Source organism: Haplochromis burtoni, unplaced genomic scaffold (genome assembly GCF_018398535.1).
Source record: "Haplochromis burtoni strain Fernald_Lab_line unplaced genomic scaffold, NCSU_Asbu1 Contig_143, whole genome shotgun sequence".
Lineage (NCBI taxonomy): Eukaryota > Metazoa > Chordata > Actinopteri > Cichliformes > Cichlidae > Haplochromis > Haplochromis burtoni.
In genome coordinates this window covers 306,811-332,793 of record NW_024582504.1, presented here as the reverse complement: position 1 = coordinate 332,793, position 25,983 = coordinate 306,811, and the positions used below count along the sequence as shown (strand labels likewise).

The 25,983-nt window shown below is 43.1% G+C and overlaps 1 protein-coding gene across 7 annotated transcripts in view; it reads left to right on the top strand.

Moving 5' to 3' along the window:
* nrxn2b (neurexin 2b) overlaps positions 1 to 18,842 on the top strand; it is a 687,884-nt gene extending 669,042 nt beyond the window's left edge. For 6 of the 7 annotated variants that reach the window (XM_014336560.2, XM_014336561.2, XM_014336563.2 and 3 more), the window contains 3 exons: positions 1,588 to 1,910; positions 7,369 to 7,447; positions 15,736 to 18,842. In XM_014336560.2, coding sequence (XP_014192046.1) covers positions 1,588 to 1,910; positions 7,369 to 7,447; positions 15,736 to 16,625 — 1,292 coding nt within the window. In that variant the 3' untranslated portion in view covers positions 16,626 to 18,842. The remainder of the gene's footprint in view (positions 1 to 1,587; positions 1,911 to 7,368; positions 7,448 to 15,735) is intronic. The other variant, XM_005931593.2, reaches the window with a different exon arrangement.
* The last annotated feature ends 7,141 nt before the right edge of the window (positions 18,843 to 25,983 follow it).

Here is a 25,983-nt window from a genome sequence, read left to right as displayed (position 1 = left end):
GGCCCTCATCGAGGAAACAGATTTATGTCTTCAGCACTTCTGTAGAGTCACACGTAGATTAAACATGCAGTTTTACATTTACGTACCAACGCAAGCATTCATTGACATAATTTCTCTGATATTCCCGCACACCTGAATCTTATAAACAGGTCAACACACCCATATAGATGAAGAGTAAATTATAATTATAGTGGTGAAGAACCCTCTCAGCTCTCCTAATTGAAAGCAAATGGGACCTGGGCCTGTCCCCAGCGTCTGATGAGAAGAAAGTTGTCACCAGCCTACAGTCTGATTGAAACCATGAAACAAGCATTCAGAAGGTTATTCAGAGCATTTGTTATTTAATTGAATCACATGCAGGGAAGTCACTGTGAGCACATTACTTGAGCAGGAGTGCCAGCAGAAGCGCTGAGGAGTAATCGCCCATACCTGCACAAGACGTAATAAATATGCGTACATGCACACGTACACACGCAACCACATTCATAAACACACTCCCTTCAGGCCCAAGATTCGTAGCCCACCATGTCTACTGAGTCAATATTTCACTCCCAAATGCACACATTAGCGCAGTATCCCTTTCACGAACAAACACACTCTCTCTTTCCTTGCAGGGATTGATTAATCCATAAAAAACCTCTTTAGCTTCTCCCATCCTTCTCCTCTGAGTAATTACCTCATAAGGACTGTTTTTAACCCACATCCTTCCAACAGTTTTCCTCTAACCTGAATATTCCCCGATGTCCATGTGAGTCTCACTAGGGGTCAAAGATTGCGTCAGTCTGAGTGTTGGGGACAAGCAGGCACAGTAGGGATGCATGCCTGTCGGAGGGGGAGGAGGGGAGGAGATGAATAAGATAAAATCTAAATGGATGTCAGTTGGAGAAAATACAGGGAGAAAAATTATACCTTTCAGACTGCCCCCACTCTGCCCCTACACCACAAGACCTGGTGACACATTAGTATTGGACCCTGGTTAAACGGTTGACTTTGTCCTCTCTTCATCCATCTATCCATCCAGATGAATGGTAATGACCACAGAGAGGAACAGCCCCTGCTGAATTAAACATTTTCTTCCAATGAGAATCTCATTTTCCTCCTTTAGATGGCAAAGCAGGGTGATGGTTTTTCCTCTGGCAGAGATACTTTATCATTGTGCAGCTCATGTGCATTGGAGGTCAATGACATAGACCCAGCATTGTTCTAATATATTCCATCTCAGGGCAAATGAGATGCATTTTGCTGTGAACCTTCAGTCTCAGGGTCAATCCGCGACTGCTCCTGCAATCTATTTGACTGCCAGATTCAGGGTGCTTTTCTGGGAATGTGCCACGTGACTAGCTCCATAATGACTGCAACTGCAGCAAGCCAGGGTCCAATCTCCCTAAAGTGTTACCCAGGAAATCCCTTGTGATTGAAACACTCCCCCTATCTCCTTCACCGTGTTTCATGTTGAAGCTCACCTGAAGATCATGACCTGATTTGTATTCTTTGCCCCTTTCTTTCCTTCCCCTCTTTCATGACCTCTCTTCTTTCCGCTTCTCTCTCCTCCTTCTTCCCTCCGTCTTGTCATCTGTCGCATATTAGGTCGCCAGCTGACCATCTTCAACAGCCAAGCGTTCATCAAAATCGGTGGTGGAGAGAAAGGGCGCCACTTCCAGGGCCAGATCTCAGGCCTGTACTACAACGGCCTGCAGGTCCTCAAACTAGCAGCCGAGGGCGACCCCAACGTCCAGACCCAGGGCAACCTGAGGCTGGTGGGTGACGTGCCCTCGGTGCTGACTACCGACACCACCTCCACCACCCCGCTGGCTGATATGTCCACCACAATCATGGAGACAACCACCACCATGGCCACAACCACCACCCGCAAACAGCGCTCGCCAACCATGAGGGACAGTGTGACACAGGTGAGCAAAGTGAGCTAGTGATGCCAGCTTGTTTATATGATTCATAGAGAAAAATCAAAAGGCTGCTGTTTGAGTCACCGAGGCAAGAAGATGCTCTGGTGCTGTGCATTGTGATGGCCCATTGCCAGTTAGTTTTAATTGGCTTTTTAAAGTTTCCCCAAAATCCTCAAACTGCTGAAAACAATATTTGAAAGATTAAACAGCATGGCCAAGTAACCAGATGGTTCTTCTTACATGAAGAGATTTCAAAAGAAATCAGATGTCAGCTACAAGGTCAAACAGTCACATACTCAGCTCTGTGCTGTGTGCAAGTTTCCCTTTGTTAGCCATCAGCTGTATTCAGATGGTCAAACAGCCCTCAGCTGTTTGATCCATCCATTAGACCAATCAACACTGCGGTTTTGATTTTCTTTAAGAATATGTGGCTGACCGGGATCCTAGAAATCACTGCTCATCCAGAGGCTGGTCGAAGGCAGGACCATCTCGAGAAGGAAATCTTGCTACACAAAGAGCACAACAATAAACTTCCATTTACGAGTCTACATCGTGCGCATGTGAGAGGCTGTGATTTATGCTCTGATGATTATCCACATGGGCTAAAGGCACATATTACCAGCACGGAAAGCAACAATTAGCAAACAGTAGGGGACCTTTTCCTTGCCCACATGCAAGAAGATGGAAGAGGCGGGCCATCATAAAAAGACCTAATAACAAGATCCAGGAGGGGAATACGCTCCAGTTCACATCCAGCATCATTAGCTATAAACTGTGTGCTGTGCAAAAAAAAAAGTGTGATCCAGGCCATGAGAGGAAGCGCTGAAAGCTTGTCGCCCATGCTCGTGGATGTACTGTACGTCAGCTATATTTGGCGCTGTAAAGATTTTGTACCTTAATTAGTTGAAAGCTTTAAAACCTGTCAATTCCATACTTTCAATTTCAGCTCTATGGCATACTTTTATGGTGTCGCGGAAAACACAAAAGCGCGGTGCCAATTACTAGTGCTTTCCTCTTATTCAGTTGTGTTCATTAGCACTCTTCATGTCCACAGAGGCATATCTGAGATCAGTCAGCGAGCCACTCACACTCTTCCCTGAAAACCATGATCAGCAGATCCAGAATGTGTTTAGATCTTCGTCTTTGTCCTTTTATCATCGTCTCAAACCTTCCTATTGTGCCTCATTTTGGGTAAATGTGGCAGTTCCAATTAGACTAAAGATAAGGTGAAGCTGTTGGCACCGCTGCACAATAGATGCAAAGTTATACTGCGAGCACCCAGATTAAAGAAAACTTTTAGTTTTGCAGCAACTGTTTTTCTTTCTTTCTTGTACATTGATAAAAGTCAGCCTTAATGAGGCCTCCACAGGCTCATCAAACTAATACTTTGATGGCAGTTGACAAAATATGAAGGTGCGCTTGTCTCAGTCATGGTTATCGGTGCCACGGAAGTACAAACAAAAAGTTTTGGACCTAAAACCTGTCAGAGCTCCTTCGCAGTCAACAGCATCTTGATTGTGCCCAGTTGGCACAATCAGCTGGTCTGTGATTTAGTGTTTCTCTCTCTTCTCTTTAAACATGAGATCAGTGGAACATGGATTTAAGATGCCGCATGTACGATGCACTCGGTTCAGTGTCTCTGGCCTCCAGACTTCTTGGCGAAACCTGCTCTCCACGTTGAGCGTATAGCGAGCTTTAAAAGCATCTGTCTGTGATGTGAAATTGGCAGCCCCAGACTGCCCCGCTTGATAAATTATCCGGAAGCATTTTAGGATAGCAGAGGACTCTTGAGTGTTGTCTGCCTTTTGGTTGTTACAAGCCTTAATGTGTATTCCATTTGCTGACTTATGTTTATGTCGGGTCATAAAAAAGCACGGTTCCACCTTTAGAGTGCTTTTTATTGCTAAGACTCTATTTTTTAGATAGTGTACACACATTTTAATGGCTCCATCTTTATGATTATTATGCACCTAGCTCAACCAAGTGTATTGCCACAATAGACAAAAATAGCATTAAGGATATATGCTGGCGAATCAAAAGATGTTACCTATGAATCACTATGCATGTACTTTAATGATCAAACAGGCATTTTTCTGTGTGTAGAAAAGCCTAAAAACATTAGCGCTGATCATTCAGGTGGTCCCAGGTGTGGTGCCTCCTCTGTCCCCCAACCTAAAGGAAAGACAGAATAAAGCAACAAAAGAATAACTGTGAACACAGCTGTAGTCTAGCAAAATTAGGCAAAACCTCTTGAAGGGTGGAGGATTACATTGATTTTTACAACAGCTGAGAGGCACCAGACTGTATGAAATCATTTATATTTGCTCTTTTAAACACCAGGCTCTGTCCTGGGAACGTGCCTGTGGTGAACTGGAAGTGTTGTTTGTTTTCATATTTGTGGCAGGAACAGCAGTTGGGGGGGAAATGGAAGAAAACAGTGTATTTAGTGCGAGCAGCGGTGTGTATCGAAGCTGAACAGACAAGACGGAGCAAAAACCCATACACGACTCAAACTCAATCAGAATCACAGACTATCACTGTGCCTGGCGAAAATTTGGGATACGTGAGTCACAGTCTTACAGGGTATATGAAGACAGGCGTAGCCAATGTGACATTATCCATTGGTTTGTGAAGCTCTATTTTTGAAGGTCTAATTCGAAGGGGGAGGATCTGACTTAGAGCCCGTGTGCTTTAATGGTACCAACTTGTCAGTCCCAATGTACGCCCACCCAACCCTGCTTTACCATCCTTCCTGACACTGATTCAGAAAATAATTTACAAAATAAACATCACATTGTGTTCGATAAGACTCGACACTTTAGATCATAAACTCGAGACTTTATTTTGCAGCCAGTTAAACCTTCAGTCCAAAGCATAGACAGCTGTATTAGAAAAGTAGCTGGTTCTTTGGTGAAACAGAAAGTAAATGACAAGGTCCATACAGCAGGAAACATTGAATGATGCCACTTAAGAGTCTGTTATGTGCAGCATTAATAGCAGTTGAAAACTAAAAATCAGATAATTAAGAAAACCAACTTTTCTGGAAGAAGTTTAGATGAATTCACAAATCTTTAGGTTTTTGTTTCTGGATTTTATTGACTAATCATTTTGAATTATATGGTGCTGTAAATCATCCAGGAGGTGATGGTAGCTTGGTTTACTTCAGCGATTTGCTTGTTTTTGTCAAAATAAAAACTTTTTTCCACCTAAAAAGAAAAGAATGCAAAAAGAGAAGGTCCTCATGGAACTACATGATTCCAGATACTCCCTGCCTGTTCAGTGGCCATGTCTGGTTCACCCTATTTGAAACAGAAGAAGTGTAAGTATACAACAGTTTTATGGACTGTGCCTCATCCTTTAAACCCCAAATGTTTGTATCTACAGTAAACATTTTCTGTCAGTTAACAAAAGCTTTCATTTTTATAATTACAGTACAGTCAGAGTTCGCAGAACTTTCTGTAACTTTACACATTTATTTTTTCATAATTCAAGCCCAAAGAGTTGTGCTGATAGATTTCTTCCATTGCATTTCTTTTTCTTATATTGAAATATCTCAGTGAATAAATGTGCACTTAAACTTCTGTACGTCAGCATAAATGGAAGTTTCGCCAGTCCAGCCGCTTAAGATCGAAGTGAGCTGTATGTGGCTCATGATGTCAAATGACTTTAACATCCTTGCTCTAGATCCGTCACAGTCATGTGGTCCGAATAGGAATTGTTGCCTCGTTGTTTTTCCTGTTCTTCAGATGGATAAAAAAACAAACATGGCAATGGCATATTAATGCAGGAGTGGCAGAATCTAACTATATATGAGCAGAAACTTAAATTTCAATTTCTCCAAAAGCTCTGAGCTACCCGCCGCGCTGTAGCTTTGATCATAGTGGAATAATGTGCTTTGATGCTTAGAATAAAAGATCTACCTTTTGATGTGCATGCGGGGGTCTGATTTATTCTGCTTTTTTACCCCTTGATACTGTGGGTTTCCATGAAACAGTTGGAAGTCATCACTTGTCTCGATCTGACCCAAATTTGGTGTCAGGATGTTATAAAACTAAGATCACAAGCCTCGCCCTTGCTGCTGTCTTAAGCTGAGAGCATCCCAGGTGTTTGCCATCTCTCTCTGATTTGTCTGGATGGATAGAAGATGGTTCAAAGTCCTTGTGGATGCTGCTTGGAGATAGTCAGCGGGGCTGTTTTGGATGTTCCAGGGGGGTCAGGTAAATTGGGGTTTAAAAGTGTGTCACAGATGTTGCACGAAATTACAGCCATCATAACTCCAGGAGGCTGAAAAAAACCTTTTGAAATTCAATCAGTAAGTGTTATAAAAACTCCTTTTTTCTTTTCTTTTAGCTTTTATGGCCACAAACACAGCCCGACGTGTGCATTTATTGATGTCCTGGTTGTTTAATTTAAAGGAGTGCACATTTTAAAGGATTCATTATGCGCTGTTTATATCGAAGCAGCCGCATGGATGGAATACGAATGTAAGTGCATGCGTGATGGAGATGTTGCTGGGAAACTGAAACGGGATCATTAGGACCATTTGACAGAGCTAGGTGATGTGAACACACACTCAAACGGACACAGCGTAATTAATAAATGATTATGCCCGTGCCATGGATTAATAACAGAGCGAAAACTCTGCGAGGCAGTGAATCAGTTATGCTGATAAAAGCCCTCCATTTTCTATCAGATGACCCCCATCTTGAATAACAACCAGAGGCTGAGAGGAGGCGAGGGCAGGATGTTTGGGTGTCTAGACACGCAGCTGTGTGAGTCATGCAGCAGTGAGGACAAACCTGGGCTACTAAATTGGAACCACCTTGTCAGATTTAATCTGCTTTCATTTCAAGACCCCCGCTGTTGTACCCGCTGTACTTGTAAACCCGGCACAACAGGCTCCATGTCTACTGCTTTCTTTATCGCCTACTTCAAATGTCTACAAGCTCAAGGTCAAAAATAATCCTGGAGACCATAATGGAGATAATCTACTGCATGTGCTGAAAAGTAAAAACAATTGTGCAATAGAGCCTTCAATGTCTGACACTTTTGCCCACTCAGTGGAGCTGACGCGCTGTTTCGACAAGCTGCACCTCTTTGATCGGCGGCGTTGGGTCAGAAAGAGGTTGTTTCACTTTGGTTTCCCTCGAGCTCTCCATCTTTTGTTACATAAGTACACACGGGTGCTGCTCATAAAGCACTGCCACCTCCATATTTTCAGCTCTTGTGCCACAACTGCTCAACAATAAATCTTCATGTTGTAACTGAGTTACAGATAAGAGTTTTCCCCGGAAGTTTGCTTCTCGTACTGCAGCTGCACACGCTTCTGTGAGACTAGGCATCGGTGGAGCCGAAGACCTTCACTGTGACTTCCAGAGACTCTTAATCCGCTTAGATATCCGGTGTATCCTCTACACAAATAAAATTTGTCCTGACTGTATCTCCTCCCTCTCTGTTCTTCCAGAATTCAGACGACCTCCTGGTAGCATCGGCTGAATGTCCTAGCGATGACGAAGATTTGGAGGAGTGCGAGCCTGGAAATGGTGAGTCAGCTCAGGGAGTTCTGCCTTTGTTGTGTTTTATCTGGAAACAAAGTCAGCCTGAAACACAAAAGCAGAGTTACCTAGACTACCTCAATGTCCCTTTCTCCTCTTCTAAATGATACCTTGTGACTGCGCAGCCCCCCTGTATGCAGCTCTGATTGGCCAGATGTGTACTCTCCGAGTTTTTTTTCTTGTTGCTTTTTAAAGCAGCAGGCAGTCAGCAGCATTGTGGTCTGTCAATTGCTCAGCCATGTGGTAACACCTGGCATTTTCCCAGCTGTTGCACCAATCCCCTGCCCCGATTTTAACAAGGCAGGACAGTTCCAACGTGGAAACACAGCTTGTTCTGCATGGTGCACAGCTGTAGCTTGGCAGACCTGGTGGCTGAGGCACTGTTAGTGTGAACAGAGGGTCAAGCAATGTTCTGACACCATGTCAGGAGGTGGAAGTTAAAGGCCATGTGTTTTACTCCTTGCCGCTGTGGTTTCTAGCACTAATAAGCTGGCCATATTTAAAAACTGCCAAGAACCATGCCTGTTCAGTGAAAAAGTGAGATTCAAATTACTCGTGCAGCTACAAGTCAAGGCTTCTAAAACTCCAAGAGTCAGAAGATATGCATGTCTACATTAAATTATGCAGTATTTCATCCTTAAAGATCTTGAGTGACAAGAGTTGTGTGTTTAATGGGTTCACAGATTAGACTCTGGTGTGGGTGAAACCTTTAATCAAAGCAGAGCCACTATGACGCCACTGTCAAATAATAGAAAACATTAAATTCCTGGAGCATAAAACAAGACTTGCTAGCGACTACTAGCTATAAGCTAAGTGTGGTTTTATGTGAAGGATGAGTTTAATGCATCACCGTGGAATCAAACCTGCCTTAATGTTCTGAGATAGGGCAAACCGTTGTGTAGCTTCAGCAGAACATGCTTTATATCAGCGGTCCCCAACCTTTGTTGCGCCACAGACCGGTTTATGCCCGACAATATTTTCACTGACCGGCCTTTAAGGTGTCGTGGATAAATACAACAAAATAAAACTAGTACCGGTACGGGAAATAAAGAAGATTTATTCATAACACACATGAAAAGACCCAGGAAAACAGAGTAAACGATAAAAACGATAACAAAATAACGCTGGAAACCGATAAAAACCCTGAAAACCATACATTTCACACCTGAGCCTCAACTCTCACGGCCCGGCACCAAACGACTCACAGACCGGTACCGGTCCGAGGCCTTGGGGTTGAGGACCGCTGCTTTATATGATGGGAAAAGGGAAAAAATGAAGAGAAATGCCATAGTGTACATTGCTTAATAATGTATCTGATGACCCGTCATAAAAATGAGAAAAAACAAATATTTTAGAAATCTGTCAAAAACACGTTTAAAACTAAAAAATTACTGTGTTATTTATTAGTCAAATAACAAACTATATTCATGTTTTTATGTCTGAATTTGAGCCGGCACACTGGGCTTTCCCAGAAATGAATCAAGGACAATATTCAACCACTAAAACTGTTCAAGAAAAACAAAGATGTGCTTTTTTGTTTGTTTCTATTTTTTCCAAAACACTAAGTTCAAATGTTAAAATATAATAATTATATTTTAGTATTAAAATATCATTTTGATTAAAGAGCCTTGTGCATACTGCTGGATAACTTTAATTTTATTTATACAGTTCCAAATCACAACAACTTTTTTAAGGTAAAGACCCTGCAATAATACAGAGAACAGAACCTATGATCAAGTGCTTTGGTGATAGTGGGAAGGAAAAACACCTTTTTAACAGGACGAAACCTCCAGCAGAACCAGGCTGGGGTGATATTAGGTCTTTAAGAAAATTATTATTTTCTTGTTATACTAATAGACCTTGTGTCATTACAGACACATAAGAAATGGTTTTGGTAATTACCAGTACTGTTAGGACAGCTGTAGCATAAACCTGGTACTGACTGGTGGTCTAATAAATTTGTTAAGCAGTGTATGTGCTCCCCGAAAAGCACTTGAGTTACCTTGAATAACTGTAAAAGTTTGTTGTAGGATTGTGGATTAGTGGTTTGACTGGTGGATTGTAAATGGCAGCAGATTACAACATTTATCAGTATGTTTGTGTTGGGAGAACCTGATCTGAACCAGTGCTGAGAAACTTGAGTGCAGCATTTTCCTGCAGTTTTCTCTGTAGGTGGTTGGGACTGAAATAGAGACTCGATACCCCTCTTATCAAAAGAAGAAATGAGAGTTTTTTTTGGTTGGATGCTATGTCCAGGCTTAATCTCCCATGAGGAAATGCAACTCACTATCTCTCCCTTTCTCTCGCACGCCCCCACAAACACACATACGGTGTCTGACATGCTCACCTTTCCACACAGGCACTTGTCTCTCTCACTCTGTGGGTGTAAAGTTTTCTCTCTGCCTCCGACTCTCCCGAGCAACAATGAACGCGCTTGTGCGTACACGCGCGCGCGTGCTCTGTATCACACCTTCCAGATGCCACGAGAGTTCCAGCGAAGCGAGCCGGCGGGGTCGGATAAGCCTCTGTGAAAACTGTGGACGAGGAGAGCAGAATCAACATTGTCTCCAAAGCATGTTCCCCCTCCATCACTGCTGCACAAACACAGGCCTTTAGTCATTGTGTGATAGGACCAATTCCCAGTGTTTTCAATTACATGTGAGTGTTCGGCTCGCTGTTATTGAACTGCCTTCAGGAAAGAAGGAGAGAAACATTTTAAAGGCAGCTGTGGATTTTCTGTTAAGCAAAGCTAGATGCAATGGTTATGAATTGATGAGGATCGATACAACTCCTTCATATATACAACCAGCTGAGCTCCATCTGCTTACCTGCAGCTGGTAACACCACATCACACAATTCAAGAGATGCAGCTTGTTTTTTCCTTTTCCCTTTTTTCCAAAGCTGCATTTGGTGGAGGAGTGTTTTGGCTGTGTCACGCTAAATGAGAGTCCTCAACGTGAAACGCTCAGACAGTGATTGAGGGGTAGCTGCTGTTGCACATTTGCTGACAAGCACAGAGTGGATGCAAAATAGACAAAAGCACAGGGTGCAGAGAAGAAGACCTGAGGAGGAGACGAGCGGGAAGGACTGGCTTTCATTGAGATGTGCATCACGTTCCTTTGCGCTCAAAGCAGAACAGAGGAATGGGGAGAGGAGAGAAGCGGAGGTACAGAGGGAGCCTGCGAGAGAGAAGGAAGAGGAAGTGAAGGAGAGAGTGAAATTCCCATGAACGATTCCTGGCGTTCCCACCAGGCTAATTAAACTTTGACTGTTAGAGAGCCTTAATTACATCACCCAATTAGAGCTATGGTTTCGATACTTCAGTGTTTGTAATGAGTCTCTGTCAGAAGGGTGACAAGCTAGGAAATGTGGACCTCGATTACAAAGCTCAATATACCGAGCAGAAAATGAACAGACAGGAAAGAGTCTCCAAAGATGCATATGGACACTCATTTGCTACACATATAATAACTATATTTCACACTAACAAACATATTGAGATTCTATCCGTCCAACATTAAAGCTGTGTCTTTTTGTCTCCATATATCATGTTCTGTCTGTTCTCTACCCCGACATGACCTCACTTTGCTTTTCTCCAAGCTACTTATCAGTCCCAGGATGTTGTAGGCTCTATATCGGTTTTACTCTGACAAGATCAGAGCTTTGAGGAGCTCCTCAATAATTCATCAGACAGCATGCTATAGAGAAAACCTACGAATTGCTCTTCTTAGGCCGAGGAGTGAAAATAAGAGATTGGGTGATAGATGAGGGATGACCTGGAGCCTCTCGGCCCCCCTCCGCATTCAGTGTGACTCAGAGCCAAGTCGATGGGTTTGGGTGTTAGTTATTTGTCAGGGTGATGCTTTATTGATCGCTCTTAGCTAGTAACAGACCCAAGTTTATCAATATAGGTTCCACGGGTTGGATCCTGAGCAGTATGGATGCTTGAACCTGCATGACAGGATGCTTTCTAAGCGGTACATCATCCTTTCAGGGTTCAGGCAAGTGTTACTGTCCAAGCCTCTACCCCTACTGTGTCTGATTGGTCAGATTTGGAACGAGCCTTCTGATTTGATGGTTTTCTGTGGAAAAAAATAATGCAATTGAGTAAAGGTCGCATCAGCTCCATGATGAATGCTTGAGTTTGCATGAGTTATAATGAAACGTCTCCCAGCTACCATAGGGCGAGACGGGGGGTACAGCCTGGACATGTTGCCAGTCTGTTGCAGGGCTTTAGGTGATTGTCTTTAATTAGCAGAGTTATTTTACAGTACCAAAAATATGGATCACAGTCTTAGTCGGGATACCCAGTCACTGCAGAGGTGCTCAGTCAGCCTAATCACACAAGCGAAGAATGCATTACTCAACATTATTCACATGCCTGTAACCATTTTATTTCATTACTGGTCAATGGTGCATTTTTGTCATTTACAAAAAAAATTATACATATTCTGCAAACTACACAAAAGTGGTTTTTGAAATTCTAGTTAGAACCAAATGTTTTAGGGAGGATGGCCTTTTTCCTTGTGTTGCATTCTGAGTAGGAAATCTGGCCGCTTTAGCTTCAGATTGTAAACAAATGCCCCGGAGCACCATGGAGAAACATGATGGTTTGCAGATTGTCTGAACCTCTGACATGGAGATTGGAGACTGGAGAGTTTATTGCTGCACAATATGTGACTCTGAGTGAGATACAATATGAGCAGGGCATCATATCTTTTTTGTCAAAACAAGTCAGTTCACCTGAGAACAGCAGCAGCAGTTTACAGAGCCCCGCATATAAAGAAGCAGGTTTGTTCCCTGCACCGATTATAGGGCCACCTATTGTAGCGGGATTCAGAAGCAAGAAAGGGATAATATATTATGCTCGGACACGCAGTTAGATTTTCCATCTGCAGCCTAATCGAAGCTGAATTACAGAATGCTGAAACTCCAAACAACCTTTTTGCTCTAAATATTTCAATAGATGTGAGCGGGGTGATGTGATCAGCAGAATAACGATATTTGTCAGGAGACCGACGTGGATGCATCAGTATCCATCTGCCCTGTGCTTATTTTGAGTAAATAGGAGGGGTGGGGGTGACTCACACTGGCAACGCAGTGGAGAGGCATGTGGGTAAAGATAAAGAAATTTCATCATGTGGACTAAACGTCTGCCTCAGCTGTTCAAATCAACAGAGTCAAACTCAATCAATCAGGCTGAATATCTGAGTCTCTCCCGCTTTAACGCTGAAATGACAGAGTGGGAATGTTAAAGAAACAGACCCCCACACGTGGGAATCATGCCTAATTTTTTTTTTTTTTTTGGCATCAGAACTGGTCTCAGTAAATCCCAGTTTGGGTCTGATGGCTTTGATGTAAAATAATACGCATTCACCTAAATATTTTATGCTCACTTTCCTGGGTTTCCTCTGGTTTACATCAGTCTGTGGTTCTTGGCAGCTTTCAGCAGGAGAACACATGCAGGGAGATTTGTGACATGTATCCCCCACCCACCCCACCTTCCAACCTGGCTGTTCACAGCACCAGAGCTGCATACAGGGACCACACAGTGCAGTGCCGGAAAGCCAATTGAAGTTGCTGATTGGTTTTAAATATTGGTGCAGTAGGCTTAGGTCGCACAACAGGAAATGAAAAGATGTTTCACTTGATAACTGCCTGGAGGTCTGACATGTGGCTCACTCTGTGTATGAGGGCTGAGGTTCATTATTCTGCTAGAAGCTGCTGCCTGCCAGTCATATGGGATAATGCCATGAGGCCTTCAGGCTTTGGCTCCTAAAAACTAAGAGGACAGCAGAGCGATGTGGGTCACTTGCTTGAACAATCCTTTCTATGTACACTTGTGCATGATGACTCTGAGCCTCCCGTAAATATTTAATAACCATTGTAAGCGTCACTCCGAGGGGCTCCTATAAGCAAACTTTAAGCAGGGAAGCACAGTGGTCCTGATTCCTGAGGATTACATTAAATGTTTATTGTAACAGGGGCATCTATTTGCCGTGTCAGCCGCACGTACAGTAAGTAGGACGCACTGTGAGCAGAGGTAGCTTCTCAGTAATGGGCAGGCTGCACACCGAGCAGCAGGTATGAAGCTCGAAATTGCACTCGCAGCATCTGCGCCACGCAGACAGACGGCAGAGTAAAGATAGCAGCGCTAACGTCTCGTCATCACCCTCACTCGCACATGCGTCCTGTATCTCTAGGAAACGATCTTCTCTGCGTTCCCAAATCGTTGGCCCCACCCCCCTCGCTGGAGCGACTTTGACGAGTTATTTTACGAAACCCAAAGATTTTCTTTCTTTCTTTTGAACGCACTGGGGGAAATCCTACTCGAAGTGAATCTGCTTTGTTCCTCAAATGTGCCGCCGCACTCTGCTGTCCTCTCGCCTTCAAGGTGAAACTCATCCCTCAAACGCAGACAGAAAATGTATGGGAGAGAAATAACTTGAGCATTGCCATGGAAACTAGCCTTTCCAGTAGTGGTGGTGAAATAATAACTTAGAACGGTTGAAGAATTACTAAGTTTCTTTCTCCTTTACAGCTCTCACATTTTGCTTTATTTCAAGGCGTTTCTCTCACGTGTGTTGTTATATGCTGATATGTCGCAGTGGCTTTGTTAACCCAATGCATTACCTTTTTTTTAACAAAGCCTTTGCCATTCTTTAAGTGAAAATGTGGGGGTTTTGTAACTGACCAATGGGTTTGGGGGTGTTTGAGTGCTGCTGAGCTGAATAAAGGCCACAGAGGAATTCTTACAATCCCAGAACCTCCTATTAACCATCCCCTCCCTTCCCATTCATTCCTGAAACGCCTTATCCAGCCACTCTCTCCCACTGAGTCTCCCTGGTTTACCTCATCAATCGAACACAGAGCCAGAGTCATGATTTTATGCTGGTGATGTTGGCATTTCTTTGCTTATGTTTTGCTGTTACCTTCCCTTTTGTCCCCCTCCAAGATGTGTTGTAATCTAATTCACTCTGCAATACTTCTCAACTGTTTCCTTTACTGACCCTTTTGCAACACTGGACAGAAAATTGAGTGTGTAAATTTACTGCTATTAATATTCTATTTCCTGTTGACACACTCCTGATATGTCTAACCATTTCAGTCTATGATACAAGGATTCCTCTTAAATGCACCTTTTTTCCCCCAATAATCTGAACTGAAGCAAAGTCGAAGCTTATTTCGCACTGGGCTAAAATTGCATAACTGAGGCTTGAACTGAAATTCTGGCTCATTAAGACTTTTTTTTAATGTTATTTGTGTTGATGGCTGTTTGAAAAGAACATCATTCCCCCATGTTTAACGTGTGGTGTTTGGGAGGGAAGTGGGCATGAGGGAGTCATGATAAAAAACTGAGCAGTATTATTTAATACTCTGTTACTCAGTGCGCTGTAGTGTAGTGCACTGAGAGTTTGGGTTAAGAATTAGAGGCATCAGTTTTCTGCAGCCGCTCCTGAGGGTTTGCATACAGATTAAGCTAATTAGAAATGAGCCATAGAAGCCACCATGCCCAAAAGGGGAAAATGGGATTGAGACAATTCTTCATGTGAATTTGGGGGGGGGGGGGGGGGGGAGAGAACAAGTGAATAATGCAACAATACATTATTATTCTTTTTTTTTTTGTTACATTCTGATTATTTTTCACCCAATAAAGAGACAAAAGAGGAGAGGAGGTAAACAATGGTGGGGGTGGGGAGGGGAGTTGTTTATCACTATCCGAGAACAATCTTACACAGCTTTCTTTTTGTAATTTTTTTTTTCATGCAAAAATCATGCGGCCAATTTGTTGATGTAAGTGACCTGAACCTCGTGGTTTGCTATCTTATTTAACCAATCACAGCAGAAACATCTGAGCGCTAGCGTAGTCAGCGTAGGTAGGACTAGAAAGGTTAGCAGTGAAGGATAGGCTGTGTAGTACAATAGATGTTACGTTGTTCAGTGTAATTTGTAGTCTGCTTTTACCTTGTGTTAGTGATATGACATGTAGGAATATGCAGCACAGCGAAATAGGTCAGAACAGTCAGGAGCAGGTGCAGGCTAGAGTATATTCTTACATCTTGTTTTATAATGCAGCTCAAAGTTAGTCAGCATATTAACTTTTTAAATAGAACAGACTAAACTTGTAGAACTAACCTCATGTTAAGCTGTAGTGCTGTTCTAATACTGGTGTTTCTGTAACATTTGAACTGTCTTTCTTCTGTTGATCTGGAAGTCGTCTCTCCCTCAGGTGGTCTCTAACACTCTTTTCCTTCGTTGTCTCTTTCTTGTCCTAGGAGGTGAATTAGTGTTGCCCATTATTACAGTGGACTCCCTAGACCCCCCATCTATCGCCACCCACTACCCAGTAATACCCCCGCCCCCCACCACTTACCGCCCTTTCCTCACCCTGCTTGAAACCACCAAAGAATCCCTCCCCTTGCCCAACGGCCGGCCCCCTTGCCCCTTGGACCAGGAGGACTGCGAGGAGACCATCGAGGTGTCGGCGTACGGCTCGGGGGAGATGACCGAGTCAGATGACGAGGACTATTACAAAAATTCCGCCCTGGTCACCGACAGGACTGTCCTCCCCCCTCCCCCGGCCGTCGAGGGTGGCGTCCAAAACCCCCGAGACCGCCATTTCTCCCGCTTCCCCAACTCCCGCCCCCCTCTCTCCTCCACCCCCACAGCCAACCCCGATCAGCTGAACCCGCGCATCAAGTCAGCCGGCGGCGGCAGCAGCAGTAGTAGCAACAACATCCCTGCCGGGAAAATGAACACCCGGGACCAAGTGCTGCTGCCGCCGGCCCAGCCCTCTTTGGATCCAGGCCACCGTAGAGTCCCAGGTATAACCTATCCCCCAAATTTCCCTCATGTTCCCACTCCAGACCCCACGTCTCCAGAGAGAGGGCTCCCGGGTGCCGTAGAAGTGCAGCAGTCGAGCAGCACCACCGGGATGGTGGTGGGCATCGTGGCAGCCGCTGCCCTCTGCATCCTCATCTTGCTGTACGCCATGTACAAGTACCGCAACCGCGATGAGGGCTCCTATCAGGTGGACCAGAGCCGTAACTACATTAGCAACTCAGCCACACAGAGCAATGGGGCCCTGGTGAAGGAGAAACAGCCCAGCACTGCCAAGACGGTCACCAAGAACAAGAAGAACAAAGACAAAGAGTACTACGTCTGAGGGAGTGCCGCCGTGACACACAGGGGCAGACAGCAGAGCACTTAGAAAAGGAAAGAGACGGCGGGGAGAAGGAGGGAGAGAAGGCAGTATGTGGGAAAACTGCAAACACATCACAGTGGCTAATTCATTTCAAACTTCAAGTATTGTCAGGTGCTCATATGTGTTACCAGTTCATCTCGAATCAGAGGGAGGCAGCGAAATGAGATGGCACAGTGACATCACAGCTCTCCTCACACATTTCCACATTGCTTTGATTGATTAGACTAAACTTCAGTTGCATTCAATGCTAACCACAGTGTGGATTTAAGGAAAGGCTATTACATCTCTACACATACCGTGCCAACAACCACGTAGCAAATGCTGATAAAGCAGTGATTCATGGGTTAGCATTTGACAAGCTGCTTAATATCCAGAGTACTGTAGGAAAGCATCGCCATCAGTATTTGTGTCAAGGCCTGTACTTGATTCTGAGGAGAACCTGCGTCACCTTAGACAGTATCAAACAGATTTTTTTTCCAACCGGCCTCAAATTAGCAGATCAATATACTGCCAGCTTAGAGAAACACTGTGTCAAATCCAGCTCCTCCTCCTCTGTAAGTGTTCGACACCTCCGATCTCTCGCCTCTCATCGGATCTCTCTCTCTCCTTCTCGTTCACCCACGAACTCTGTTTCTCTCCTTGTCTACGGTGCCCAGCAGCCGATGCGATGTAAACTCTGCCGTGTTTCAAGCATGTAGTATTCATTTACGAAAAAGAGATAAACTGTTTTTCCTTTCTGTGGAGTTTAAAAAAACAAAAAAAATATGACGCCGATGACTGATGATCGTAACAACATTAAAAGTAGCAACTACGTGAGATGCCACCGCTCCAACCTAACGGATGCTAAATTGTACGTTTAGCCGCCAAAAACTCATCGAGGCCAAAAAAACCACCCCTTTGGTCGTCCTTTGTTCCAGCAGATCTGTGTCATGTGTATCTGGGGCTCTGAGGTGCCCCCTAGTGGGCCAGCAGAGAAACTGTCACGTCCTTACAAGTTACTAATCACCGAAAAACAGAAAAAACCTCCAGCAAACAAGATGAACTCTGTTCTATATAATTATAAATATATGTATAGACGTTGCAGAAACATATGGACCTATGTGAACGAATCAAAAGGTGCGTTTGCTGAGACGTGCACAGCAAAAGATGGGATTCTTGAACAGCTTCACCGTCCAACCCCCCCGTTCCTCAGACCCCTGCCCCCCCACTTCATGAACAGTGCGGCTGATGGAATGCCTTGCTGCAAGACTCAGTCACTTTGGTTTGCTCTTTTCTTTTCTTTTTTTAAATTTCTTTTCGTTTCTGGAGGAATGAGAGACATTTTAGGGAGATTCTGAATTCATTCGTGTTGGAGTTCCACTGTGGAGAGAGATACCTTGCAGCAGCTGAAAAAGAGCAACTGTGTCGTTCGCCCCTCTCTAGCCTGACTGGACTGACGGCAGCCCGCGGGCAAAGCGAACTTAATGGGAAGAGCACACAAATAAAAGGAGAACAGCAGTTCCCTGAAAGATGTACAACAGAACTCTAGTATTCCAATTTTCTCAAGTCTATTAAGAAAAGAAAACTGTACCATGAAAAGAAAAATTCTGAAAAAAGTTTGTGAAATGTCTAAATATTTGACTTTCATCCCATTACTAAGAGAAGTGTGTTTTCCCTACTATCATTCCTGTTTGGAGAAAAAAAATAACTATGATTCTGGGAAACTGAAATTTCTATGTATTTTCTTTTGGTACCTGAGCAAATATGATTTGGGTTATGAACATGAAACCATGCATTCTCCTTTTCCAGAGGAGAAAATGTCCTCTTTTATCCTCCATCTGTCATCCTTAGCCTCTTTCTTTGTTCTTCATGCATTCCTTTTTCTCCGTAGAGATCGTATGTCCCCGTATCCTGTGAGGAAAGCAGGTTTTATCCATCCTCTGATTTTTATTTACTTTAATTTGTTTTATATCTATTTCTGTCTATATGGCGAGAGACAAGACGGTAGTCATTTCACTTGACGGGCTCCGTCGTTACTCTCTTCTGCCACGTTTGTCTGGTTTCTCTCTTTCTCCATTCTGAGCATACTCTCCCAGTATCTTCCTGTTCTTTCTAAATGTTATTGTAAAGTGTTCCAGTGAGATGACTCTAAATATGTGTACATTAACAGAGGGAATACACTTGGTTATATACTTCTTACTTACTGCGTTGTGTGGTCTGTTCATTGTCTCCTTATTTTCAAATTTGATTCAATCCCCAGGAGGTACCCAGAGGACTGCAAATTGCTTTGAAACAGTTCGATATTACGACATCCGATGGACCAAGTTGCTGGTGAAAGCAGCTCTAATTAGAACCGGACCATTTCTGACTCTGACACCCCGATTAAGATAAATGCTCTGCAAAATAAGTCTGTAACTGGACCCGTTTTAAAGGGATAGTCTCATTTCTCAGTATAAAGAAAAGTTATGACATCAAATAATTTGAAAGATGCTATAATCACATAAATTCTCCACATCACGGATTTAAATGCTGACATATTTCATAACAGCACAGTGGCCCTAAAAGCATTAATGTGTTAATACATTTTCCAAATTAAGAAAGTAAGATGATTTCACACTGCCGTGTGAGGATGGACGGTCGGGTTAGTAACCGCTAGCAGTTTTAGTTTAAATGTATCTTAATATTATCAGAAATCGATAGAAACACAGGGAGCAATTTCTCACCCAATGCCGTTTTCATTTCAGAGGAAAACTTCAGCTCCTTATCTCCACGTTGATGTGAGCGCACTTTTCTGATTTTGAGTCTCTTTGGATGTCTCTATTTTTTTCTCCTTTCCACAATTGTCAGACTTGATTCAAGTACGTCGAGACCGCGTTTGTTTTATGTCAGTTACGTTTTCATTGTAGAGCTGAGGTTTTCAAAATATGAGCCTCGGCACCCCAGGAGGGCACAAGGGGAGAGACGCGAAGCAGAGACACTGCCTGAGATCAAAGAGACGGGTGCGTATGCAGGTGGGAAAGTTTAGACCAGAAATTTCTGTCAGAAACAGCACTCTCTCTCTCAAACTCTCCCAAACGCGACACGTGTATTTTTAGGTGTTCGGTGCCACTTCCAAAGGACAATAGAAAGAAAACACAGTCAAATATGTTCAAATTCATCCATAATGACATCCATTACATCCATATAGGGAATGGTATTTGCTTTTATTGGTGCCCATTTTCCAAGTGTAAATACAAATAAGCTCAAATATACAAAGCTCAACTCACAGTGTCCCTGCTAACATTTTACTTCCTGTATTACTAACCCCAACAGGCCTGGATGAGCTGCAGCCCAGCACCTCTGGAGCTGGTACAGTAGGGGTTCATTGTTCTGCTGAAAAATCGCTTTAGCAGCAATGAGGCGCTGCTGTCATTATGAAACAAAGGAAAACATCCTGCAGTCTTTTGTTTATTCACTAAGCTTTAACGGTCCTTCAATGGCAGAGCATTTTTTTAAATATATACATTAATTTTGTGGCCTGCCAAGATGATCATACCTCTGTAGTATTGTTTGCTGTGATCCTGCAGGAAAATATAAAAAACATATTTTTTATTCTACTGCCTGAACAAATTTCAGCCATCTGTGATACATTTATTGTGCAGAGCTAAGCTGTTTAAACTCACACATGTCCCACTGAAATTACTTTCAGGTCAGTTATTGATTATTATTCTGTGAGACATGTCTTAACGAGTCTTCATCATGAGTCGTCTTCGCTCCTCTAAAAAATCCTTCCCACAAAGTGATAAAAAAAATCATCACAAGCAGAGCAGTATGCTAACGTCGTAATCTTTGAGAGCAATCATCAGACTCGAGCACAATCCTTAGCTCGTAAATCCAGCATGAAGTTACCGGGCTTTACTTCAGTTTAAAAAAGATGTAAATCAACTACGATGGTTTTCTATATTGGACAATCAGTTCTCAGTTGATACACATAACTCAAACTAAATGGAAATGTCATCATTTTCAGACAGTCAGAAACTGCGGTACCCCTGAGAGGTCAGATGCACTTTACTCTGGATCTCTGTGCTGTTGAGATCAGAATTTGAGATTCGCATACATATTTGATAAGACACATCATACTAATAGTCCACTGGAGCATTAGGATGAATGAAAAACAAGACACAGACAGGGTGAGCTGATTGGTGAGCTGCACCGGCTAATTTTACCTTCTAAAAAAAATAAGGAAAAACAACAGCAACATAATAAAAGAAGCAGTGCCTTACTTCCAACCCAAGCTACATTTTTGGGAGCAGCAGCATAGTGTCATCGCATGGTCCAGGGCGCTGTATCACAGAGAAAGATGAGTTGTTTAGCCAGCTATTGTCATGTCAAAAGATCTTTACACGCTGAGCACACTTCAAAAATGCAACACGATGTACGCGCAACATACATATACCACACCCACGTGACAAATGTGGGTTTTTTTGGAAAATTCATCCTCACTGTGAAAACAATGAAGTCCACATCAAGCCATGATGAGCTCATCCTGTTTCTACACAAGAAAAGGAAGAAATGGAGACTGTGGGTTCATTCGCTATTCTAATTCTCAAGAGTAGAGAGCAGTTCATTGTTTGATCCAGGAATTGATAGTATGTCAGGATGCCAGTGGGGCAGTTGGGACCACATGTGAGGAGACGGATCATTTCAGAGACCTAGACACTGACCCAGAGCCGTGTCTAGCTGTGTGTCAGAGGTAAAATAGTTTTATTTTACTATTTCCACATCATTGTGTATTCAGTACCGGTGCCCTACCAGTACTGAATACGCAATGTGATCTACAAGAGTACTCGTTGTCCAATGCAGTGGTCCGATAGGGCAGAGCTGTTTATTTGGATCCAAAACATGAGCTGGATTCAAAAAAATAAATGCCACAAATTCATCCAATGAAATAACCTGGTCGGTAATAAGATGCCCTGATTGTAACATATGAATTAATAGGAGCATATGTCTTAGTTGACCTCTTAACAAGGAGGCGAGCTGTCTGCAGGGTGTTTGTCTAATCTCCACATTAAAGGGATAACGTTACAAGTTAACTCTTTAGTTTCACAATAATACGAGAAGACACAAAAATATTTGGTCCAAGAAGAAACACAAAAGGTGGATTCATATATTCATCTATACGAGGCTTCCACTAGACTGGGATGTTGTTTGAGGGGCTCAGTGCTCGAGTACAGACAGGATGCTAAGCTGGGTTCTCTACAGGCCGCTGCCTCTTTGGTTATATAGGGCACTGACGCGCTCCCTGTGCCTCCACCTTTCAGCATCCATACCAACGCCACAGAGAGTTTTTCTCCTGAGGAACGGAGCAGTAATGATGGCTCTTCCCCACAGAGGGGCTCGTCTCCAGCATTTTGTGCATTAAAAGCCTTTATACGGCTTTAAAGATAAACAGAGGATGGTCTGGGTTTAGTAAAAAAGTCAGTTTTGAGTTTTGAAAATATTTTCATTTTCTGTTCAGGTGCACTCAACTATTAAAAAAGCTATAATTATTCTCTTTAAATAGAGCAATTCGATTCGTCTAGTAAAAAGAAATCCTGTAATTTTGTCATATTTTAGAAAAACTGTTAAACCACACAGTAATTAAGCTCTGCCATTGTTCTTCTCTGTATTTTTCTTTTTATGCTGTCCCTGACATCAACAGTGTTACCACATGAGACCAGCCCCTAAACATCTCTCCTCTCCAGGAGGAGGAGGAGTCCACCTATTGAAGACCTTACAACAGAAGATGCTGATTATTGCTCTGTTATTTATAAAGCTATGTCTGACATAAGACGCCGCCCTCTTTGCATTCACGAATCCTTCCATCCTTCCTTGTATTGATTTACCAGTGAAACACTGGGATTCCCTCTTCTGCTTGCAGAAAACATTTTCACTATGAGACCTTGAGAGAAGCTTGTTTATACAAGGAGAATATTTGAATAAGCATAATTTTACATTTAATTCTCTTCACTTTAATGTCCTTCACTTGCATCAAAACTCTCATTGGGCTTCATATTGAGAGTAAGCTGCTACCAGATACAAAGTCAAGCTTGGACTCCGCTCCAGATCTTCTTGATTTGTCATGCAATAAGAAGGGAGCAGGCCTCATATGGCTATGATGCTGCTTGTCAGACACAAAGCTTTTGAGTCTGTACACGGGACTACTTTGTAGTCATATATTTTATTTAGAACAATGAATCTGTGTTAACTATTTCTGACCATTAATAAACACATCCTGAAGGAGTTGGACTACCATGCTACCATTAGTGACAGTGACCCTGATCAAACGCAAAACTAGAAAAACCCATCCTGCTCTAGTGCAGCTATTCTTAATTTCATTAACACCAACCTACCTGAAATTAATCGGATCAGATTAATATCCCAGAAGTTTAATTATATTGATGCTATACTCTGGTTAAAGTGTTCCTTTAATTATTCTGAGCGGCATATATGATGGCTACTTTATGGTCGGCAGGTCTCTCCTGTATTGGTGTGCATAGTGTAATTAGGGCCAAAACCACCCAACCATTCGCTTCCGCTTATCCTTTTCAGGGCCGCAGGAGCCTATCCCAGCTGTCATAGGACAAAAGGCAGGGTACACCCTGGACAGGTCGCCAGGCTGTCGCAGGGCTAACACATAGACAAAGACAACCATTCACGCCTATGGGCAATTTGATCAATTAAGCTATCCCCACTAACTGCATGTCTTTGGACTGTGAGAGGAAGCCAGACTACCTGTGGAGGACCCACGCAAACAACATGCAAACTCCACACAGAAAGACCCCGGCCTGGAATTGAACTCAGGACCTTCTTACTGTGCGGCAACAGTGCTAACAATTAAATCCGCCCTTCATTCATTGTGTCTGGTTTCAGAAATACTAAAATGGCAAACTCAGGACTTCTACATCAGTGGAATCCCACGGGTGTCACAGTGGCTGTCTCTAACTTTTATATACAGTCTGCATTTAACAGCCAAAAGTGGCACTAATCCAAAACTGTCCATCATTCACCCTCTGCAGGAGAAAATCTGCACTCCCCCTTAATCAAGATACACACACAGCATTAATATTTCACGATCAAGTTAGTAAGAGCGATTTTGTGCTGTGCTGGCACACAGAAAAGGACTCTTCAGGTCCAAGATAAATCTTAGCTTAAAGTTGAATGAGGATTAATGCAGAAACCATGCTAGTGCTATTATTTATAAATGAGGCTCGAGCATGCATGTGAATGTAAATGCATATGACCACAGACTGGCTTTCACAGCTGCTAATTTCAACCTCAGGGTGGAAATTTTCTTGGAATTAAAAGTCAAAAGTTCTCTTCTAGTCAAAATGTCACCATAGCCAATTAGAGAACATGACAGACACTCTCTAAAACTGGTTAGCTCTATGAGATCTTGCTGTGACAAAATGTGAGTACTCTGTTGGTTTTGTATGTGTTTTATTCTTCCCCCATCCTCCGAGCACGAAAAAAGCTTTCACAGTAATCAAGTTAAAAACAGTGAGTCAAGAGTCTATGCGCCACTGCCTCTGCAGGGATTGAATCAGCTCGTGCAGAGAGACGCGGTATCAAATCAAAGGCTCTGTTTGTAAATCTGGAGCAGAGGTTAGTAAAGGTAAGGAAGGAAAGAAGAACAAGACGTCTCTGCTCCATTTTGTGTGGTGTTTCCTCCCGATGTCATCATCCAATCTTCAATCCAACTGTGAGTTGTGCCTTTTTTGGCCGCTTTCCCCGTTTACTCACCAATCTATAAAATATGATGTGCACACATGCAGGGATCACACAACGATAAGACATCTCAAATATTCCCCTGCTAAATCTGACAGCTTTCTTGCTCCTCCTACAGGGAGAGCTCTGCTCCACATTCACCCAATCCAAAACACACAAAAAAGCAGCAAAAAGCCAAAACAAAGCAGCAGCATCATTTCCCCACAGGCAGATAGCTCAGCTGTAAATACACTAGAGCAGCTTTCACAAGAAATATGACATCACTGGGTGGCTTGACAATCAACAACAACGCCGTCTCGGCAGCCACCCTCACTGCCAAGCAGGTTTACAGCGTTGCACTTGAGTCTGTCTCGCCGGTCGCACACATGGGTGCGGTGCAGCCTCAGATTCAATTTGTTTATTTGCCACTCTCTAAAGTAAAAGTTTAAATGAGCTGTGAGATGCCTGTGTGTTTGTTTGTGTGTTTAATCGGGTGTGTGATCATGCACCCCGAGGCGGTATTTATGACAGAGGAGGGGCTCCTGCAGGAACAGACGTTGTCTGAAGTCCCCAAAGACAAGCGTACAGGTGAGGTAATCCTCCTGTTCTGTCCTTGGTTTAGGACGCAGACACTTGACAGGCAAGTCCACGGACACCTGCGGCCTGAATGCTGAGTTTTGGTTCAAAGACTACAACCCTAAAATACTGATGCAGAGCTGGCTTTACTTGGGAAATAAACATAAAAGGCATGCTGTAGTGTTTCAGCTGCCAGTGGCATCAGGGAGCCTCACTGTGCCTTTTGTATTTTTCCTCTTGTGTGCTTGTTTCTGGACCTCAGCATAACAGTTTGTTCAAAAAGAAAAGTCTTTCTTTGAGCAAAGGTAACGTCAGCTGCGATTGCCCTACCATATGTGTTTGTGGGGGTGCCAGCTGAGCTAAGGGGAACACAGATTTGCTGTTTCTTTTCTGGGAATTATGATGTTTTGGGGACTTCGGAGTTTCAACCAAAACAAATATTTGTTTATTTGCCAACCACTAAAGAAAAAAATCAGTACTGGAAGTACTGTGAGATTTAATAATAATAAAAATAATAATAATTGATATTTATTATGAATCAGCATTGTTAGTAGTTATTGATAGTGTGAGCACAAGACAATAATTATTATAATATGATGTGTTAAATTTGTTTAGATCAGAGAAATAAGGAAGGATTGGTCTGTGTTTCAGTTTGGCTTAGCTGTAGCCTGAGAGTGTGATTGTTTAGAGGGAAAGAAATTTAATGACACTGGGGGTCTGCTGTCATAAAAGGAGACAGGAAGCTACAGTTGGGGGTTGCTGATGCTGATGCTTTGAATCTAATAAATGGTCATAATTGTTATAACTTAGAAGTAGGTTTGCAGGAGACTCTTCACCTTATCTCTAAATGTAAGACAACAAGAGGCCAATGGCCCAGTGGATGCAGAGTGGGGGTCTCAGTGTTTGTAATATGTTAACTGTGTTTTGTATGTTGTCTAAAGGAATTTGGTGTAGATTGAGTGAGGAGATTACTTTTATGACCGGCAGGAAGTCACATACACAGAGACACACACACACAGTGCTTTGACTGTTACGACGC